This window comes from Oryzias latipes, chromosome 16 (assembly GCF_053564925.1).
Source record: "Oryzias latipes strain Hd-rR chromosome 16, Olatipes_Hd-rR_3.1".
Lineage (NCBI taxonomy): Eukaryota > Metazoa > Chordata > Actinopteri > Beloniformes > Adrianichthyidae > Oryzias > Oryzias latipes.
The window spans coordinates 8,353,761-8,375,238 of NC_136252.1; the positions used below are offsets into that span (position 1 = coordinate 8,353,761).

At 40.8% G+C, this 21,478-nt stretch overlaps 2 protein-coding genes across 5 annotated transcripts in view; one reads left to right on the plus strand and one right to left on the minus strand.

Annotated features, from left to right (window-relative positions):
- si:dkey-122a22.2 (uncharacterized) overlaps positions 1-21,478 on the plus strand; it is a 103,309-nt gene that overhangs the window by 5,705 nt on the left and 76,126 nt on the right. For all 4 annotated transcript variants that reach the window (XM_078933878.1, XM_078933879.1, XM_004077631.5 and 1 more), the window contains exon 7: positions 1,141-1,215. In XM_078933878.1, coding sequence (XP_078790004.1) covers positions 1,141-1,215 — 75 coding nt within the window. The remainder of the gene's footprint in view (positions 1-1,140; positions 1,216-21,478) is intronic.
- Positions 14,507-19,642, minus strand: LOC101163637 (uncharacterized). The gene has a single exon (XM_020700988.3). It carries the CDS (start codon positions 17,286-17,288, stop codon positions 15,609-15,611), a length of 1,680 nt encoding a protein of 559 aa, XP_020556647.2. The 5' UTR covers positions 17,289-19,642; the 3' UTR covers positions 14,507-15,608.

Below are 21,478 nucleotides of genomic sequence, written 5' to 3' on the forward strand. Positions count from 1 at the left end.
TTAGACCAGTTTGGTTCCGGCATCTCATCACCTTTTCCTCATTCAAGATAACAGAGCTCTTTAATTCTCACCTCCTGTGCCCTGCCCTCCCTCCTGGTGCCTTTTTAGCCTGGTGGAAAAGAACTGGGACAAGAACGAGCTCCTACATTTCCGGGAGTTTCGCATTAATCTCGTTCTACTCCTTCTCCAGTTGCAGGAGAAACCCCTTTAACTTTGACCTTGGTGTTTGCAGGATTGACCCATCAGGCTGCTGTGTTCAATACCGGAGTTAACAAATCTGCCACGACAGCCGTTATCCGCTGTGCCTCTGGCAAAACTCACACCGCAGCTTCTCGCGGGGGACACCAAGATTCGAAAAAGTTTCTATGTGTAGTTGGTAAACAAAGAAAAACCTGCAAAACTTTTCCACATCTTTGCTTCATGTGGCTTTCTTTTTTTTTTTTTTCGTTTCCTGTAATTTTCTAAATCTTGTTGGCAAACAATCATTCAGTCAGACGTAACAGGATCACTGCTGCCCAGTAATGCAGAGACTGATTCTTCACAGGGTGAAAACGTGACGTTATCAAAACTCCTACAAAAATATTACAGAGGTTTTTCCAATGTTCTTCTGAAAAGCAGCCTATAGCAAGTATATCTGCAAATAACAAGAGAATACAGATAATCCTGCTCTGAAGTGAGACTGATTAAAGTCAAACGTTAACATGATTTGTTAAAACAGACTCGTGTTTTAAAACGTATTTTCACAGTACAACTAAAAAAAACAACAAATTGGTATGAATTTTAAATCTAAAATGCCAGAAATCATAAACAAATAAACAAAATCTGCCCAAAATAAGTGAATAAGTACCTCCAAGCGCCCCCTCCTGTCCTGTCTGCACCTGACTCAGAGACAGCTCAGTGATTAGCATAAAAAATGACCAGCATGAAAGATGTATTGTGTTAAGACAGAAAATGAATTAGTGTTGATAATGCTCTCACGCATGAAGGTGTTTCCTGTGGATCTGATGAGTATGAAAACATGTACAGAAACACAGCGAGGACATCTGTCTGGTACTCTTGTCCATGTCTGGAGGAGGAGGAGGGCAGCAAATGAGGAGGTGGTACTTAATCTGAATGGTTGTGCTTCCTCTCGGTCTTCAGGCAAGTGTCCGACCTTGTGCTGATCGATCCCATCCCAGAGGAGGTCTTTGAGGAGCAGCAGTGGAACGAGTACTGGTGAGTTTCAGAGCATGTGGGAGGAGGAGGAGGAGTGCAGGTGAAGAAGGTTAGGAGAAAAAAAATAAAGGAGAGAATCACTGACGAAAAAGTGGGATGCAGAGGAAAAGTGAAACGAGATGAGAGAGCATGACGATCGGAGCTCTGATTGATGAAGAAGAGCAGATCAAAAGTAATTTTGTAGACGATGATGAGGAGAGGGGACATGGAGACATGAGGCCAAACTACCAGTCCTATGTTGTTGGCTGAAACACTGAGAGCGGATAAATATGTTTTGCTGTATGGGGATCATTTCCATCAACAACACTAAAAAGCATATTGCAGTGTTCTTCATCGGATGAAACAGGATGAAGAAAACAGGCGGGTACGAGTCCCAGAAAGTTAAAGAATCATTTTGTGTGTCATGTCATAGATTGTTGGGCGTTCAGTGTGCAGTAGATCCAGTGTAGTAAAGCAAAGCGCTCCTACAGGACTAAAGGAAGGCTCACAGATCAATAACCTCGATTCAGTCTCTGGTTTTAACAAACACAAAATGAGAAACATGAGCAGAATCCCAATCCTGGAAGAATGGTCATCTTCCTTGATCAGTTTGGGAGTTAGAGGTCAAGAGACACAAAAAAAACCCACCTGGTCAGGTAATTCTGCTGCAAAATAATGAAGAGACTCATACTAAAACATCTCAGCAGAATATGTGGAGAGGAGCATCACAGAGGTCATCAGCTGGGGGAGTGAAAGGTTGTCTTGACTACTTTCATTAAGGATCCGACACCTGAGGATGTGCAGCTGTTTGTGGGAAGCTCAGCGGTGCTGCTCTGATGATCAGCTGCTTGTTTTTACTAAAATAATGCCAGGATTTCAGTAAACATAAAAAAAAAAATGTATGTTTCAGTCGATGGAAGACAAAAAAACCCAGCACTACATGAATCGAGCTGTTTTCCCTGATCTAGACTGAACTGTGGTTCACGTTGTAATTCACAGAGGAATGAAAGGCAAAGGTGGATGAACAGGTGGGTGAGTCCACTGACTGAAGGCTCGTTATGACCGTGTGATGTGAAAAAAAAAAAAAAAAACAGAACATCATCAGGCTAAAAACATTCTGGTTATTTGTCTACAGTGAATTCATTTAATTTTTCATTTTTAACAGATGCTTAACATAGTTTTGTGTTAAATGTATGAGCTGGAGGTGTGCCTCATCTGCTCTAACTGTATCTGCACTAACATCAGAGCTGACAGACATCAAACCCTGTTACTCAGCACACATGGGAAAGGCTCGCTAGTCAATGGGTCTTTGCTGAAGCGCCTTGAGATCATCTCTGTTGTTAACTGGGGTTTTATTACAAACTGCATTGTTTGTCTTGTGTTCTAATTGAGATCTAACATTTAAATAAACAATAATAAAGTTGAAGTTTATTTTTTTATTATATTTTTTAGGCCAGCTTTGAGAGAAGGTTTGTACTGAGGTCTTTGTAACATCTTATCATTTTCCCAAAGATCCACTCCGATCATCTTTGATATATTGTAAAAGTGTTCCCAGTGGTCTTTTAATTATGATTATGTCTTCAGTCTCAGAAAATAAAAAAAACCATAAATTATTAAAATTAGTGTATGGGGTGCCTCCTCATCCAGAAGGTGTCACATGGCCATCTGAGAGACTTCATCTCTCCAGCGAGTCCTGGTCGTGCCATGTGGGGTAACCCCAGCTGTCTACCACTTCACTAGGTAGAGGTTCAGGTGGGTTATGACCAGATGCAACCACAGGTCAAAAATGCCTTTTAGTCTTGCAAAGCTAAGTAATGTCATCCACCTGTACTTGTGGTCTAGGACTTCTTGGCACTGAGAAGCTGGTTGGAGGAACAAAGCACACTCCATCATCGTAGCTTAGTCTGTTTGGTTCAGTTTAGCCATTACCTATTGAATGCTATGACTTCATGTGTTTTATAATTTCACGTTCATTATACATTTACCGGTATGAAGCCCATTGAGACAATTATGGTTGTAATATTAGGCTATGTAAATGAAATTTAATTGAATCGTGCATGTTTGCCTGACATATGCATGACACCAAACAACAAGACAATCCGTACAAGTTCATCTATATTAGTCAGTGCCTTCAACCCACCTATATGCAAGTCAAATAATATTTTTTATACTAGGAAGCCAGTAAGAGAGGGAAGATTTATTTTTTCCTTAGTTTTCATCAGAACCATGTTTGCAGGAATCAATCTTTTGGTAGAGTCCGGGTCAATCTGATGCTGAATCACATGAAAACAATGTTAAAATAAGTTTATTGTAACTGTTCTGAGACTGCCAGCTTTTCATTTAGCTGAAATCGTGTAGGCAGAAGAAACAACACTGCTTAAATCTGCACTTCTGTCGTTGTCACATCACATATTTCATAGAGAATTAATTATCACGCTAAACCAAATGTGTTCTTATTAAAAGTTAATGAGAGAGGCCGTGTCTGTTATACAAGACTAGGAATGATCAGTAACAAGTACAAGTAACAAACACAAAGATCATTGACACGTACACTGCGCCATGTGAAGTCATTAATCAGGAGTTCCCAGAGAATACACTTTGGTTAGTTAGCTTGTGTTTAGGATCTGTCCATGGAGTTGGCACATGAGGAAGGCTGTGCATTCTGATTAGACACCCCCCTCTCATGGTCAGACACGGGGACGTCAGGTTTGTCAGTGATTCTGGATTCAGACAAGAGTTTTACACAGAACCTCAATGGCTTACAGCTTTCTTTCAGGTGAACTTTTGCTGCAGATCTTTTCTACTTTCTGAACTGGTGGCGCTGTGTAACTTTCTTCAACATCAGCCCACAGATCAAACAAACTAGTACAGAAGCTACACCTGTGTGAATGTACGTTTGAAAGGATGTGCATTTACACGTTTACATAGACTTTTCAATTGAAACGATTGCTTGATCGTGCATTGCTGAGGAGGGTGTGATCTAACCTGAGGCTTGCATGTTCAATTATCTGAAGACTGGAAGTGTGACAAAGTGGGTAAGGTTCGTCTCATTTGTCCACATTTTTACTTTTCGTTCGTTCGTTTGTTTGTTCATTCATCTTCTAAACCGTTTGTTCCCTTTCGGGTTCACGGGGCTGCCGGAGCCTACTGCTGTCACTTGCGGGCGAAGGCAGGGGACCCCCTTGACAGGTCACCAGTCTGTCGCAGGGCCACAATCACACGCCCATGCACACTTACATTCTCACCTATGGACAATTTAGAGTAACCAATTAACCTATGAAGCATCTTTGTGGATGGTAGGCGGAGTCCCTGGAGAAAACCCACGCATGCACGGTCCCAGCTTGAAGTTGAACCGGGGGCCTTCCGCTGTGAGGCAAGAGCGCTAACCACTGTTCCACTGTGCAGCCCATTTTGAAATTTCTTTGTTAAAAATGCATTATAATCATTTCATTCATAAAATGTTTGCCAACATTTTCTTTTCTGGTTTTGTTTGCGTTTTTACATTACATACATCGAATTCGCAATGTCTTTATTATTTGAGGCTTAAACAGAACACACTTGACTATTAAGTAACGCTTTGTTTTTATTCTGCTCGAGAAAGATGACCTGCTTTATGTATTTTCTCACTTACCTGGTTCCCTGGTAAAGGATGAAGCACAACCCACTTCCTGTATTTACAGAGAGCAGTGATGATGTCACTAGGGCTGTAGCAAGTATGAAGGTGTTGTGAGGTTGTTTATTTCGTTTTGTTTGACTGTTTCTTGCATGATATTAATTTCTGGAATGATTTCGGTACATTGTCCGTGGAGTGAATTAAGATTGTTTGCTTCTAGTTAATTTGTTTGGTTTGTAAATATTTGAATAATCCGGTGATAATCTAGAGGATGAGTTAACCCTTGGTTTAAATCATTTCCTTGTTTATCACTTTGAATTATAAGCCCTTCTGGCACCAGTATGGTTCTGATTCTGACTGAGAAAAAAACACAAGACACAATGAAAAGCAGCAGCAGATTAGCTTTGCTTGGGTCTAACAGAGGAATTACAGTGGTCTAACATGATAATGGAGGCATGTCCTGGAGGGTGTTAGTGTCTGTGGACCAATATTAGCTCACAGCTTATGTAAGTGTGAGTCAAGCTAGATAAGAAATGGATCTTTTAAAATGGCCTAATTTGTACGTGACTCAAAGTGGAGCAGCACCATTTATCAGGGGTATGTGTCCAATTATTCTCTGATTAATAGGCATTCGTTTAGCGAAGTACATGACAGTGCAGCCACAATCCAATTACTGTGTGGAAAGACGATGCAGAAATGAAATGAACCAAAGTCTGCCGTTAAGTCTGTTAAAAACAATGTCATCATTTGCCCTTGCTCTACAGATGTAAGATTGGATAGGCCAAATGTGCAGCACATCAGCCTTCATTGCAACCTACCTGCTCCATTATCCGTCTTCACTGCGGGTTTCCCTCTTTTTTTTCTGAAGGTGCATGCGTTTCATCAGCCTTCTCAGGTGTGCGCTTATTAGCTGCAGAGAGTCTCCAAGCATTTGATGCACAATAATGCACAAAGGAGTATGGGTGCACCTGAGCGGGATTGTAGCGAGGCTGTATCAGCTTTTACACGGGGACTGAGGATTTACACATCAAAGATGAGCTTGTTAGCTCAGGCTCACTGCCAAAATGAGTTCTGTTAAATCCAACCGTCTGAATCAGTACCATCTCCTGGGCGGGGAGGATGTGTCCGCGTGGATGTTGGGCTGTTATGCTTGTGCCTCTTCGTTCAAAGAGGTCTGCCGCCTTTTCTGCAGACCTTGCTGCTCATTCTTCTTAACAGCGGACATAATGCTGCCGATGATAAATCAGTCTGTTGGTGCAGTGAGTGTTAGAGAGGTGATGCTGCACGAAAACGTTTTGATGATAGTCGGGGTTGAGGTCATGTTTTTGCTTCAGCTGAGGATCCAGAGCTGCGCTCCTGCTCAGAGGTCTAAAAGCTCATCACTTTGAAACTCTCCACCATGACTGGGGCCACATGTGGCTTTGCGTCCACGGTCTTCTGTTCCTAAAAAGCCTGCTTTACTGACCATATACCGTATTTTCCGGACTATAAGTCGCACCGGAGTATAAGTCGCACCAGCCCAAAAATGCATTATAAAGTAGAAAAAAACACAGATAAGTCGCACTGGACTATAAGTCGCATTTTAACTTTCACAACCTTATATGACACAATCATAGCAGACTGTTTATCTAATAATTTCACAGTAATTTTTTCTCAAACTTATTTATTTATTCATTTCATGAAGCATCATTGGCTAACTAATACTCTGTTTTCATCCTGTATTTGTAGAAACAGTTTTCACTTTTATTGTATTTCTGAATCTATGAAATCATTGGAAAATAGAATATTGTGTTCTTAGCCTTCAAGATCTTACTGTAAAAAAAAGTTTGCTGATTCTCTGAGTCACTTAACATCCTCTTAACACTTAACATACCTCATACATCATATTGACCCAGGAACATCATCTCTGTTCCTCACAAATGAACATAACAGGAGGGTTAACAATGTATTTATTTCAATTTATTTCTAATATAAGTCGCTGCGGAGTATAAGTCGCACCCCTTGCCAAACTATGAAAAAAAGTGCGACTTATAGTCCGGAAAATACGGTATGTGGACATTCAGGTTCACGAAAACATTCATGATCATTAGATCTGCTTTGTTTGAGGCTTTACTTAATAAGAATTCTGTTCTGTCATTCTGTCAGTAGCTTTCTTTTAGTGAGGGTTTTCAGAGAGTAGGGGTGTGAGAAAAAAATCAATTCTGCAATATATCGCGATAGTTCATTTGGCGATACTTGTATCAATTCAAAACGCTGTCACGATATTTATTTAATTATTTCTGAGCATCCATCAGCATCTGACTCTTTGGTTTCCACTTCAGCCTCCGATCGCTTTTTAGCAGCAGAGCACACGGAGCCTCTTTGAGCAGCTCTACACCACACAAAACAACAGGAAGACCTCAGCTAGTTGCAGCTTTTTTCATTGTTATGAGACATGAACAACTTAGTTTTTACTTTGGATGGGTACCAAACCAAAACTCTGAGCCATGTTGCTGCCAGCAACATATAAAAACGCGGATTGCGGTGCTTTTTAGCGAATAGCTTCACAGTGGCTAATGCTCTTAGCATCGGCTAAAATGCTAGCCCAACTTTGGCCCAGCAAACTGGGCCAAAGTTCTGCAGAACCTCCCAGCTATAGATTCTAGTTTAGCGACCTGATGGATCAGAGTGATGTGTCCAACGCTCTGAAAGAAGGGCAACGTCGTAGCGATGACCTTTACCAGTTGACTTCCGTGTGTGTGAGAAAGTGTCGCTGCAGCGGTGCAGTGAAGACTGATATGTAAACAAAGCATCTTTGCCACATTAAAGCGTCTCCTTCATCCTGTCATGCTGCTGCATCATCATCACACTTTATTGTTTCTGCAAAGAATGAGTGTTTTTTTCCCCCCTTTATTTTTGAAGTACCATTAAGGCTCCTGTCAAAGCACTGGAGAGGCTACAGTTGGCAATAATGGAAATAAACAACACTTTATTTTCTCAATTATACTTTAGAACCTTATTGTTTGAAATGTATTTTGTTGTGTAAATCAGACAATGTTGACTCTTACCTTTCTATATTTTAAGTCACCAAAATAAAAGCACTACACATTTAACTGGGTAAAAGCAACTTATATATAAGATACAGGTGCAGTGCTAAAAAATTGTGATCATTAAATAAAGTGAATTTGACAATTTTATTGCAATGGAAGACGTATTAGAATTCAGGTAGAGTTTTTTTCTAAGTCATTTTAAAAAAAGGAAAAAAAAGAAAATTTCTTTCGGTACAATATTGGGAAACGTATCGTATACGAATTGTCACTTCATTTATAAAAATATACATTGATGACCCAAACTATTATGCTAGCACTCACTTTGGTACCCACTTCACACGTCCCAGCCTGATTTCTTTCTATTAAAATGTGATTACTGACATTCGCAAGATGGCGTCCCCTTTTGTGATTCTTTGCATGCCTGTTTAGACCTAGTCATTACTTCACTCAGCAAGACGGGCAAAAATCAATGCATGTATGTGTGTATGTTACGTGACGGCCGACCCAGTAATGTATATCGATGGCGACTGCTTTTATGCTACTGAGCAGCATCCTGCACCTTAAGCAGTGTGATTTTACGAGGAGGGGGCAGTTGTGCTCCAGTCCACCTGTTTTAATCTCTTACCTTGTCAACTAATGCAGTACTGCTGTAGTACTTGAACAGAATGCAAGCTTACAACAGTAGAACCAATGTAGTATACCATGTGCAATAAAGAGACAAACAGAGTAAATATTATTGTTCACTGATCCGTGTTAAAGATATATTTTCATTTGACTCGACACGTTTTCCACAGTTTCTGAAGTTAAAATGGCCAAATTTGTGTGTTGCGTGATCACATAGGGAGCGGAAACTCCGGGTGAGGCTCCGGAGCGCTTCGCCTCATGTCTGACTGGAGGACTCAATTTAATCAGAGACGTGCAGTCCAAGCGCTTCTTTAAGCGCGCAGAAAATGATGCCAGTGGCGCAATCCTTGCTAGCAGGGGGCAGACGTGAGCTGACAGCTACTTTGTAGCTTCACTGGTGCCGAAGAAAAATAAAAGAAGGAAGACTTTTCCAGACACCATCATGTTAGACCCAGACGTTGTCAGGTAGCAGTGATTGGTCCGAGTGGGTCTGAGTTAGGGGTGTGCCAAAATATCGATATTGTGATATATCGCGATATTTAGTCCCGTGATTCATCCTCGATGTGTCTTCATCAAGTATCGACCTTTTATTTACGCTTGGAGACCCTCTGTTACGTTATATTAGTCGTCCTTTGGTAAGACAATTCTTTGGAGGGCCCATAGGGGTCGCTCATTGCGAGATTGGCTGTCGCGGACAGACGAAGAAGAATGCACATTCAAAACAAAGATGGCGGAGGGGAAAAACAATGAAAATAGCGAGAGGAGCAAGTTAAAAGACGCGCGGGCAGCATTGAAACTGCATCACCCGGAGGTGTGTCAGAAAGCCGTGGTTGTTATTGGCCTGAAGCCTACGCAGCCCGGCGTGGATACCTTTTTCAAGGCGAAGCTACCACGGTGACCATCTTCTGCGGGAGCAGAGGCACTAACAAATGGGATTGCTAAATGTGGCTCCGTCCCTGCAGCGAGGTGGAGAACGAGGGATTTGGGTTTTTATTGAATGCATTAGAGCCAGGCTTTGACATTCCCTCTTGGAAATACTGAAACAATGATCTATGCACTGTATGGTCAGACCAGAGCTATGATTGAGATGGAAATAGCAGAAAGAGTGGCATCCCTGCCCTTAGACCCCCCCTTTTCCTCAAATCAGCGGTGGACGAGGGGCGTCTTGACGCTAAAAAGCCTGAACATGAACATATAAACATGCATCACATGCAGCTTTTCCCCAAACGTTTTGTTCACAAAGATGTTTACTTTTAGATGCACTTTAAGTTCATCATGTATTTTATCCCTGGTAATTTATTTTGAAGCAGTTTATGCCTTAAATAACCTAAAGGAAAGTTCCTAGCTACTTGATTATTTTTTTCCGGCAGAATTTTATGTTTTTTTTAGACTACATTTACATTACATGGTGTCATTATTTTTAACAAGGACACTATAATTTTTTTTTTTAGAAGTTAATACCAATGTGCCTGGCACCTACTTGACTGATTCATTTTTTATTCTGTTTACAGCAATTTTGTACTAAAAAATAGCACTGCTGTTCATGTTCACTATTTTTTGAACCAAATTTTACAGATATTTCCAAATGAAAATTGTCAACGTTTGTCAAAGACAGAGTATTACTGGTTTCAGAAATGTTTCACGAACGACTGTTATTCATTACACCAAATAGGACACAAGTTGTTCATTATCATTGTGTTCAAAAACTACAAAAGAAATGGAGAAATATTTCCAAAAAGCAGTTTTTCAAGTTCTTCTTTGATATATCATGAGTTATTAGAGGCGACATATATCGATTATCACATTATCGCCATATCGTCATAGTATCGTTATAGTGAGGAATGTATCGCAAATCGTATCGTGAGGTACCCAGTGATTCCCAGCCCTAGTCTGAGTCATCGTTTGTATTGCAAACACTCTCACCAATCAGGGGTGAGATTGCTGGAAGTCCACACGCCTACCCCTTGAAAGTAGGCGACACGAAGTCTGTCAAATGTTTTGGACGTGAGACCACCTACTTTGGAGGCATCTGATTGGTCTGTTTATAGCTTGAATAATTTGCACTACAGAAAAAAGATAATGAAAAAAACACTTTTATTTTAATTCTATTATTGACAACGTCCCTTCTTTTAGCCCATTAACCACCATCAGGGTTGTAGGTGACATGTTCTTTTTAGGATACTTTCAGGCTATAAAATGCATGAATCCTGATAGAACAATTCATTTGGAGTTCACTTGTAATATTACTGCCTTTTAAATTGACAAAAGAGCTGCATAAGCAGCAAGGGCATAACTAAAAGAGATAGATTTAAAGCATATATACAACTTATTTATTTAAAAATTCCTTTAAGTGACTCCCGATGCTGCTCAGGAACCAGATTTCAACGGCATAAGTCCCTCCTTTAAATTTTCAGCAGCTTCCTGGTTTTAAAGGAGAAGGTACCGGCAAATTCTGTTAAAGAGCAAACTTTTTTTGGATATAAACTTAACCTTGGAGAACCCAAGAACAATTTTGCTCAGATCTTTTAAAGTTAATTTGACAAATTTTCTCTGTTCATTTAGGGTAGCAGCAATTCAAATGGCAAATAAATGTGAAATGAACAGAAAATAAACCATATTTATAAATAATAAATGAAACTACTTCAAGATTTGACTCCATGGGTTTTGCTGGGTTAATATTTAACCTCTTATAAACCTTTTGCTTTTACCATTACAAAGGTCAGTGATTTATGGAAGTAAAAAGCCTCAGTTTTTTTTAGTATAACAACAAAGCATGGAGGTGTAGATATCATAGTGCATAATATTATCATAATCATTGTATTGATATTGCATCTACCTTTTGTTTACATACATCTGTCCCTTAAAACATCTAGATCATAAACATGCACATGTGAAGTCTGAAGAAATCCCAGGCAACAAATATCTGTTTTTTAGACCAGAATAAGTGCCAGCATACAGACCTTTTCCAAAAAGTTTAAATATGAAAAACAATTGTTTTCCATAATTCCCTTAAAAAAATTAAACTTCATAGGATATAGATTCAGTCCCATTTTTTTGCTCCACAGTGTTGCCAGAAATCGGGGAGTTTTGGTTCTAAATTTGCGGATAAAAATGGCTTTGGGCGAGTGTGCATAATTCGGGTGATTTTTGTGGTTGGTTCGGCGGTTTTCATTTTCTCGTGAAAATATAGTAGTGGTCTAAGTTAGGCTGGGCGACTGTTGGAGTTCCACTAAGCTTCTATGAACTGGTGTTCCATGAACGCACCATGCCGCGTGTGGGAGGAGCTACCAGCTAATGTTTTTAGCCTGATAGCCACATGGAGCGGTGTCTGTGTTTATCTCACTTACAATGCATGGCTGCACAATGCACAATGCAATGTTCAGTTCGCCAGAAAAGTAATAATAAGAAAAGGTTTCCTCCAAATGAACAGACTGGTTCTGTTATTAAGCCCCTGTGGAGGCTCAGAGGGTCAGAACGGGGAAGTGAAACCCAAATCAAACCCCGGATCTCCGATGCGTTTTACGACCACGGTCAGAAACGTCATCGCAGGAAAGGTTCAACATTTTCCCCGAGAGGGAAAAATAAAATCAGAGGACCTGATTATAATCATTGTCTCAATGAAAATAGAAAAATATTGTAAGGTTCAGGAGGCCTGAGCAGGCTTGTTCCGCTTTCCGCAGCCAGTCTCTGTCTGTCTGGCTCGCCTCCCGCCAGCCGGCACAGTGTAAGGCACGATGTGACATCAGACTGGATCTGTGAGCACAGACAGCAGAGCTGTTAGCTGAAGAGCAGAGAAGAGCTCTGAGCGAATGGCGTGAGAACGAGAGTCAGGAGTTTCAACGGGGACTTCAAGGTGTGGACGACCGGAGCTCCTCTGTGGTTTGGTCCACACAAACCCTCAAACTACAATAACAGAGAGGTCCATGTTTGCATCTTCTGCAGCAGACAGATTGTTTGTCTCTATTTGATCCAAAGCCGTGCACATGTCGCTGAAATATGTCATCTCTCTGACTGGCACACCGCAGAGCGGGTATCCAGGAATATGAGTCGATTTCCAGGGATCAGCCAATGTGCGTTTAGATCCCGCCCACTTTCACTGATTGACAGACAGACTCATTCTGCAGGAAAAGCTCTTCATGAAATGAATAAGTAATTCTGAAAAACAGCAATGTGAAATGAAAACAAAGATACTTTGGAAAATATGGATTTTGAAATCCGAGCTTCTGAAACAAGACAGAATTATAATAATATTCAACGTGATTAAAAGGAATATTTTAAAATGCTGTTTTAAAATGAACAGGTTTTTAAAGCAAAATGAAATATATTTGAGAATATAGCGGCTAATTTAAAATTTATGTGCAGGTTTTTCACAATTTCATGATCTTTTGATATATTTATGAGAGATTTATTGGTTTATTGTGTATTTGCATGAGGTCATGTTATTTATTTAATTATGATTAGTATAGGACTCCATAGTCTTCGCATGGATTGTGTCAAATCTCGCTTTTTTCCTATCTTTGATTTTGCTGACTACTCTGAACACAACTTAGCGTGATATAACTGCCACAGCCCAAAAACTTTTCGTATGTGTTGTGGGTAATCTCATTTTTTTCCTATCTTTGATACACACGACGCTTGCGAAAATGTGTTTTGCAAACGGCAAAAATAATGTTTAAAAGGAAAATAAATGTTTGAAAGCAAAAAAAAGTTCTTAAAATAGCAAGAAAAATTTGAAAGCAAAATAAATAATTGAAAAGCAAATATTTAATTTTTTCATTTGCAACCTAGAGAGTTTTGTGTGCAGCGTAGTGGCAGCCGGCACTCCATACTGCTGTAAAAAACAAAAAACTGTTGCAAAAAAAATGGGTCGATTCTGCTAAAACTGAGAATTTTTTTGTTTTTGTTTTATTTATCGACTAACGAAACCAATAAATCCTTGTCAAACATTTGAAGAAAGCTGATGTTGTTAGAAACATATTTATATCTGATGGAAATTCATTGTGATTTTACGAGGAGGGGGCAGTTGTGCTCCAGTCCAAATATACCTTTTCAACTAATGCAATACTTTAAAAGTTTGGAGTAAAAACAGTAAAAAAGAGAGAATCAAGCTCTTAAAGGTTTTGTGGGTGGCTCTCAAAAGAGCCGTTGTGGGTCAGTCCTTGGAGGACAGAAAACATGATTCTGGAGGTGTCATGGGTCTGCTCCCTCTGCAAGAAAGTGGATCATGAAGGAGTCTCTCAGCTGGAAGGCCTCTCTGTTGGCAGCAACCTATTTTATCCTGTGCAGCGGTTCGTCTACCACAGCCTGATCACTGCAGGTTCCTGTGGTGCTGAGGACCTGATGAAGCAGTGCAGAACACGAGAACTTCACACTCTGCTCTGGATCTTCAGTCAGGTTTCAATACAGACCCCACTGTGGAGAGAACATCCAGAAGGCCTTCTTCACAAGCAGGCGGGTTGGGGAGAGGTCGTAGTTAAAGATGCAGCTCTATCGGGAAAGGAGGCGCCCAGGAAATGACTGCATCGGGTTTCTCTGCAGTGGGAATGCCTCATCTGCCACAAAGATACAGGGAAGCAGTTCTTTGTTTTCTTTCTCTCGGGATTGAGGACTCATTGGAGACAGACGATTGAGTAATCAATCCACTGTGAAGCGTCGAATAGAAGGTGGAAAAAGCCAATGTCCCACTGTCGCTCGTCCTGCCCCAACATCTATAACCAACAACCAACCAAAGCCACAAGAGGAACTACAGAAGACGTTCCTTTGCTTTGGGGGGCCTTCAGGACAACATGCTTGCTGTCCACTGACCCAGAGCAATTAAAAGCCACCAGACAAGAACTCACTAGTCTCGCTCCAGGGTGGGGCACTGGTAACTCTTATCGAGAGGAGTAAGTTGATCTAGAAATGAAAAGGTTTTTGTCTGAATCGCTCTTAGTCTGGCCTGTCTCCCAGGACCAGTTTGAGGTGGTACACCACCCAGCTACCGGCTCCTGGGATCATTCGGGCACGCAAACCCCTCCACCACGATAAGGTGGCGATTCAGGAAGGGGATATTTATCAGTCACTAGCCAATTGCTAACAATTACTGTGTGGAAATCGTAGTACTCTGAGAAAACCCACAGGACTGCCAGGCTTTAATTTGGTTCATTATCTATACATTTTTGTGACTGATATTTTATTTTTTTTATTTTTATGATAATGTATTATTAATAATACCTTATTATAAACTCAATTTCATATATTTTATATTTTTAATTATTAATATTATTAGTAGTAGTAATGGTCACTGACTGCAAGGACCGTATTGTTTTCACAGTTGGAAAAATGTCTGCATCTTTGAGCAAACCTTTTTTTGAAACAGTAAATGATGCTGATAGAAATGCTAACACTTTTAGCCACATGCAGCTCAGACAGCCTTACATTAAGAGAAGGGCGTAGATGTGGACAGCGAGGGTGGGTGGTGCGTAGAGGTGAGGACGAGGGCAGGTAGTGCTCTTAGCCTCTAATTCACTTTTAAATAAAAAGTCTTTTTTAGAATCTAGGGAAAGCCGGAGCACCCGGAGAGAACCCACTAATGCACAAAGGAACACAAGAACAATTTCTGTGTCATGGTTTGGGTTTTTTGCCCTTGGTTTTTGCTTTCATTTTGTTTCTGTGCCTCTTGTGATAAACACATTGTGTTTTTTTTGTTTTCTGTGAAAATGAGGTTGAAGCTCTAGAACATTTGTTTTTTGATTGTATACATGGTAAATTGTTCTTGTCCTCTTTTGTTAAGTGGTTGACAGGTAAAAATACAAAATTTAACAATTTATTTTAAATAATCAATACATTGATTTGCATTGAAAAAACATTTTGTTCACAAATACAAATTCAGGCATAAAAGTAAAAAAAAAAAAGAAAAGAAGATTCAATATAAATCCCAAGTCTACACTTTATCCACACACTACTAGTGTGGATTCCTAAAGGGAGTTCCTGTATGTTTAATCTTCTTTTTTGCATGTCCTACTGACAATATAATGCATAACATTTTCTAAAAAAATAAATAAAATAAAATAAATGCACATACAACATAAATCCCCACTCTACACTATTTCCACACACTACAAGTGTGGATTCCTAAAAGGGGGGTTCCTCTATGTCTAAATCTTCTTTTACTCATTTTCCTGGTAGGAATAGCCGCTGCCTCTGTAACGATTTTGTGAGTAGGAATAGCCTCTGTTACCATTTTCTGAGTAGGAGAGGTGGCAAGGGCAGCAACACTCCCCATAAGCCAAGCCGCCATAGCCAGTTTGGTTTTCCATCATGCATTGGCCTGGCCTGTGTCTTGGTGTTGTTTCAGTTCTGTTACCTGCCTGCATCTCTTGCTTGGCAACAGCTTTCTTCACTTCAACTAAGTGTCCATTCACTGTGTGGTACTTTTCAACCAAGGCCAAGTCTGCCGTTTTGTGATGCGTGAAGTGCACAAAGCCGAATCCTCTTTTCTTTCCGGTCTCCTTCTCTAAGAGGATTTCAGACTTTTCGACTTGACCGTACCGAGAGAAGTAGTTGGTGAGGTGAAACTCTTCAATGTTGTTTTTCAAGCCACCAACAAAGATTTTCTCCCCCTTGGCAGGAGCTGCAGACCCATTGGCCTTTCCTTTAGGAACAGCTACTTTAACTTTGACACTGTTCCTTTGGACTGTGTGCGGCGATGCTGCCATGGCTGCGTTGGTCTCCTCTGGTGTAGAGTAGGTCACAAAGCCGAAGCCGCCGTAGCCATTTTGGTTTTCCGTAATTCCTGGCCCTGGCCTGTGTCTTGGTGTTGTTTCAGTTCTGTTTGCTGTCTGCATCTCTTGCTTGGCAACAGCTTTCTTGATTTCAACTAAGTGTCCATTCACTGTGTGGTACTTTTCAACCAAGGCCAAGTCTGCCGTTTTGTGATGCGTGAAGTGCACAAAGCCGAATCCTCTTTTCTTTCCGGTCTCCTTCTCTAAGAGGATTTCAGACTTTTCGACTGGACCGTACCGAGAGAAGTAGTCGGTGAGGTGATACTCTTCAATGTTGTTTTTCAAACCACCAACAAAGATTTTCTCCCCCTTGGCAGGAGCTGCAGAACCATTGGCCTTTGCTTTTGGAACAGCTCCTTTGACTTTGACACTGTTCCTTTGGACTGTGTGCGGCGCTGCTGCCATGGCTGCGTTGGTCTCCTCTGGTGTAGAGTAGGTCACAAAACCGAAGCTGCCGTAGCCATTTTGGTTTTCCATCATTCCTGGGCCTGGCTTGTGTCTTGGTGTTGTTTCAGTTCTGTTACCTGCCTGCATCTCTTGCTTGGCAACAGCTTTCTTTACTTCAACTAAGTGTCCATTCACTGTGTGGTACTTCTCAACCAAGGCCAAGTCTGCCGTTTTGTGATGCGTGAAGTGCACAAAGCCGAATCCTCTTTTCTTTCCGGTCTCCTTCTCTAAGAGGATTTCAGACTTTTCGACTGGACCGTACCGAGAGAAGTAGTCGGTGAGGTGATACTCTTTAATGTTGTTTTTCAAGCCACCAACAAAGATTTTCTCCCCCTTGGCAAAAGCTTCAGACTTATTGTCCTTTGCTTTTGGAATAGCTCGTTTAACTTCAACACTGTTCCCTTCCACTGAGTGCGGGGCTGCTGCCATGGCTGCGTTGGCCTCCTCTGGTGTAGAGTAGGTCACAAAGCCAAAACAGCGAGATCGTTGTGCATTCTTGTTTTGAAGGACAACGAAGTCAGTGAGGGTGCCGAACTGCTCAAAATGCTTGCGCAGCCCATCGTCGTTCGTGTTCACACAGAGTCCACCAATGAAAAGCTTGCACACTTTGTTGGTCATTTTTGATGAGATTTTTTTTCGTATCTAATCTTTAAGGAAGCAAACTTGAAATCTTGAGATGGCAGATGGAGAGGAAGGCAGGTATATTTATTAGTTTTAAGATGCGACAATGTGACATCACCTGATGACATGTGACATCAAATGATATCATGTGACATCACCTGAAGACATGTGACATCACCTGATGACATGACATCACCTGTTGATTTGTCATGTCATCTGATGACATCACATATCATCACATGGCGTGATGTCATCAGAGCTTCTGCAGGGTGAGGCATTTTCTGCTTAAAAAAAAAAAAACTTGAACAGAATGCAAGCTTACAACAGTAGAACCAATGTAGTATACCATGTGCAATAAAGAGACATACAGAGTAAATATTATTGTTCACTAATCCGAGTTAAAGATATATTTTCATTTGACTCGACACGTTTTCCACAGTTTCTGAAGTTAAAATGGCCAAATTTGTGTGTTGCGTGATCACATAGGGAGCGGAAACTCCGGGTGAGGCTCCGGAGCGCTTCGCCTCATGTCTGACTGGAGGACTCAATTTAATCAGAGACGTGCAGTCCAAGCGCTGCTTTAAGCGCGCAGAAAATGATGCCAGTGGCGCAATCCTTGCTAGTAGGGGGCAGACGTGAGCTGACAGCTACTTTGTAGCTTCACTGGTGCAGAAGAAAAATAAAAGAAGGAAGACTTTTCCAGACACCATCATGTTAGACCCAGACGTTGTCAGGTAGCAGTGATTGGTCCGAGTGGGTCTGAGTTAGGGGTGTGCCAAAATATCGATATTGTGATATATCGCGATATTTAGTCCCGTGATTCATCCTCGATGTGTCTTCATCAAGTATTGACCTTTTATTTACGCTTGGAGACCCTCTGATACGTTATATTAGTCGTCCTTTGGTAAGACAATTCTTTGGAGGGCCCATAGGGGTCGCTCATTGCGAGATTGGCTGTCGCGGACAGACGAAGAAGAATGCACATTCAAAACAAAGATGGCGGAGGGGAAAAACAATGAAAATAGCGAGAGGAGCAAGTTAAAAGACGCGCGGGCAGCATTGAAACTGCATCACCCGGAGGTGTGTCAGAAAGCCGTGGTTGTTATTGGCCTGAAGCCTACGCAGCCCGGCGCGGATACCTTTTTCAAGGCGAAGCTACCACGGTGACCATCTTCTGCAGGAGCAGAGGCAATAACAAATGGGATTGCTAAATGTGGCTCCGTCCCTGCAGCGAGGTGGAGAACGAGGGATTTGGGTTTTTATTGAATGCATTAGAGCCAGGCTTTGACATTCCCTCTTGGAAATACTGAAACAATGATCTATGCACTGTATGGTCAGACCAGAGCTATGATTGAGATGGAAATAGCAGAAAGAGTGGCATCCCTGCCCTTAGACCCCCCCTTTTCCTCAAATCAGCGGTGGACGAGGGGCGTCTTGACGCTAAAAAGCCTGAACATGAACATATAAACATGCATCACATGCAGCTTTTCCCCAAACGTTTTGTTCACAAAGATGTTTACTTTTAGATGCACTTTAAGTTCATCATGTATTTTATCCCTGGTAATTTATTTTGAAGCAGTTTATGCCTTAAATAACTTAAAGGAAAGTTCCTAGCTACTTGATTATTTTTTTCCGGCAGAATTTTATGTTTTTTTAGACTACATTTACATTACATGGTGTCATTATTTTTAACAAGGACACTATAATTTTTTTTTTTAGAAGTTAATACCAATGTGCCTGGCACCTACTTGACTGATTCATTTTTTATTCTGTTTACAGCAATTTTGTACTAAAAAATAGCACTGCTGTTCATGTTCACTATTTTTTGAACCAAATTTTACAGATATTTCCAAATGAAAATTGTCAACGTTTGTCAAAGACAGAGTATTACTGGTTTCAGAAATGTTTCACGAACGACTGTTATTCATTACACCAAATAGGACACAAGTTGTTCATTATCATTGTGTTCAAAAACTACAAAAGAAATGGAGAAATATTTCCAAAAAGCAGTTTTTCAAGTTCTTCTTTGATATATCATGAGTTATTAGAGGCGACATATATCGATTATCACATTATCGCCATATCGTCATAGTATCGTTATAGTGAGGAATGTATCGCAAATCGTATCGTGAGGTACCCAGTGATTCCCAGCCCTAGTCTGAGTCATCGTTTGTATTGCAAACACTCTCACCAATCAGGGGTGAGATTGCTGGAAGTCCACACGCCTACCCCTTGAAAGTAGGCGACACGAAGTCTGTCAAATGTTTTGGACGTGAGACCACCTACTTTGGAGGCATCTGATTGGTCTGTTTATAGCTTGAATAATTTGCACTACAGAAAAAAGATAATGAAAAAAACACTTTTATTTTAATTCTATTATTGACAACGTCCCTCCTTTTAGCCCATTAACCACCATCAGGGTTGTAGGTGACATGTTCTTTTTAGGATACTTTCAGGCTATAAAATGCATGAATCCTGATAGAACAATTCATTTGGAGTTCACTTGTAATATTACTGCCTTTTAAATTGACAAAAGAGCTGCATAAGCAGCAAGGGCATAACTAAAAGAGATAGATTTAAAGCATATATACAACTTATTTATTTAAAAATTCCTTTAAGTGACTCCCGATGCTGCTCAGGAACCAGATTTCAACGGCATAAGTCCCTCCTTTAAATTTTCAGCAGCTTCCTGGTTTTAAAGGAGAAGGTACCGGTAAATTCTGTTAAAGAGCAAACTTTTTTTGGATAAAAACTTAACCTTGGAGAACCCAAGAACAATTTTGCTCAGATCTTTTAAAGTTAATTTGACAAATTTTCTCTGTTCATTGAGGGTAGCAGCAATTCAAATGGCAAATAAATGTGAAATGAACAGAAAATAAACCATATTTATAAATAATAAATGAAACTACTTCAAGATTTGACTCCATGGGTTTTGCTGGGTTAATATTTAACCTCTTATAAACCTTTTGCTTTTACCATTACAAAGGTCAGTGATTTATGGAAGTAAAAAGCCTCAGTTTTTTTTAGTATAACAACAAAGCATGGAGGTGTAGATATCATAGTGCATAATATTATCATAATCATTGTATTGATATTGCATCTACCTTTTGTTTACATACATCTGTCCCTTAAAACATCTAGATCATAAACATGCACATGTGAAGTCTGAAGAAATCCCAGGCAACAAATATCTGTTTTTTAGACCAGAATAAGTGCCAGCATACAGACCTTTTCCAAAAAGTTTAAATATGAAAAACAATTGTTTTCCATAATTCCCTTAAAAAATTAAACTTCATAGGATATAGATTCAGTCCCATTTTTTTGCTCCACAGTGTTGCCAGAAATCGGGGAGTTTTGGTTCTAAATTTGTGGATAAAAATGGCTTTGGGCGGGTGTGCATAATTCGGGTGATTATTGTGGTTGGTTCGGCGGTTTTCATTTTCTCGTGAAAATATAGTAGTGGTCTAAGTTAGGCTGGGCGACTGTTGGAGTTCCACTAAGCTTCTATGAACTGGTGTTCCATGAACGCACCATGCCGCGTGTGGGAGGAGCTACCAGCTAATGTTTTTCGCCTGATAGCCGCATGGAGCGGTGTCTGTGTTTATCTCACTTACAATGCATGGCTGCACAATGCACAATGCAATGTTCAGTTCGCCGTAAAAGTAATAATAAGAAAAGGTTTCCTCCAAATGAACAGACTGGTTCTGTTATTAACCCCCTGTGGAGGCTCAGAGGGTCAGAACGGGGAAGTGAAACCCAAATCAAACCCCGGATCTCCGCTGCGTTTTATGACCACCATGGTCAGAAACGTCATCGCAGGAAAGGTTCAACATTTTCCCCGAGAGGGAAAAATAAAATCAGAGGACCTGATTATAATCATTGTCTCAATGAAAATAGAAAAATATCATAAGGTTCAGGAGGCCTGAGCAGGCTTGTTCCGCTTTCCGCAGCCGGTCTCTGTCTGTCTGGCTCGCCTCCCGCCAGCCGGCACAGTGTAAGGCACGATGTGACGTCAGACTGGATCTGTGAGCACAGACAGCAGAGCTGTTAGCTGACGAGCAGAGAAGAGCTCTGAGCGAATGGCGTGAGAACGAGAGTCAGGAGTTTCAACGGGGACTTCAAGGTGTGGACGACCGGAGCTCCTCTGTGGTTTGGTCCACACAAACCCTCAAACTACAATAAGAGAG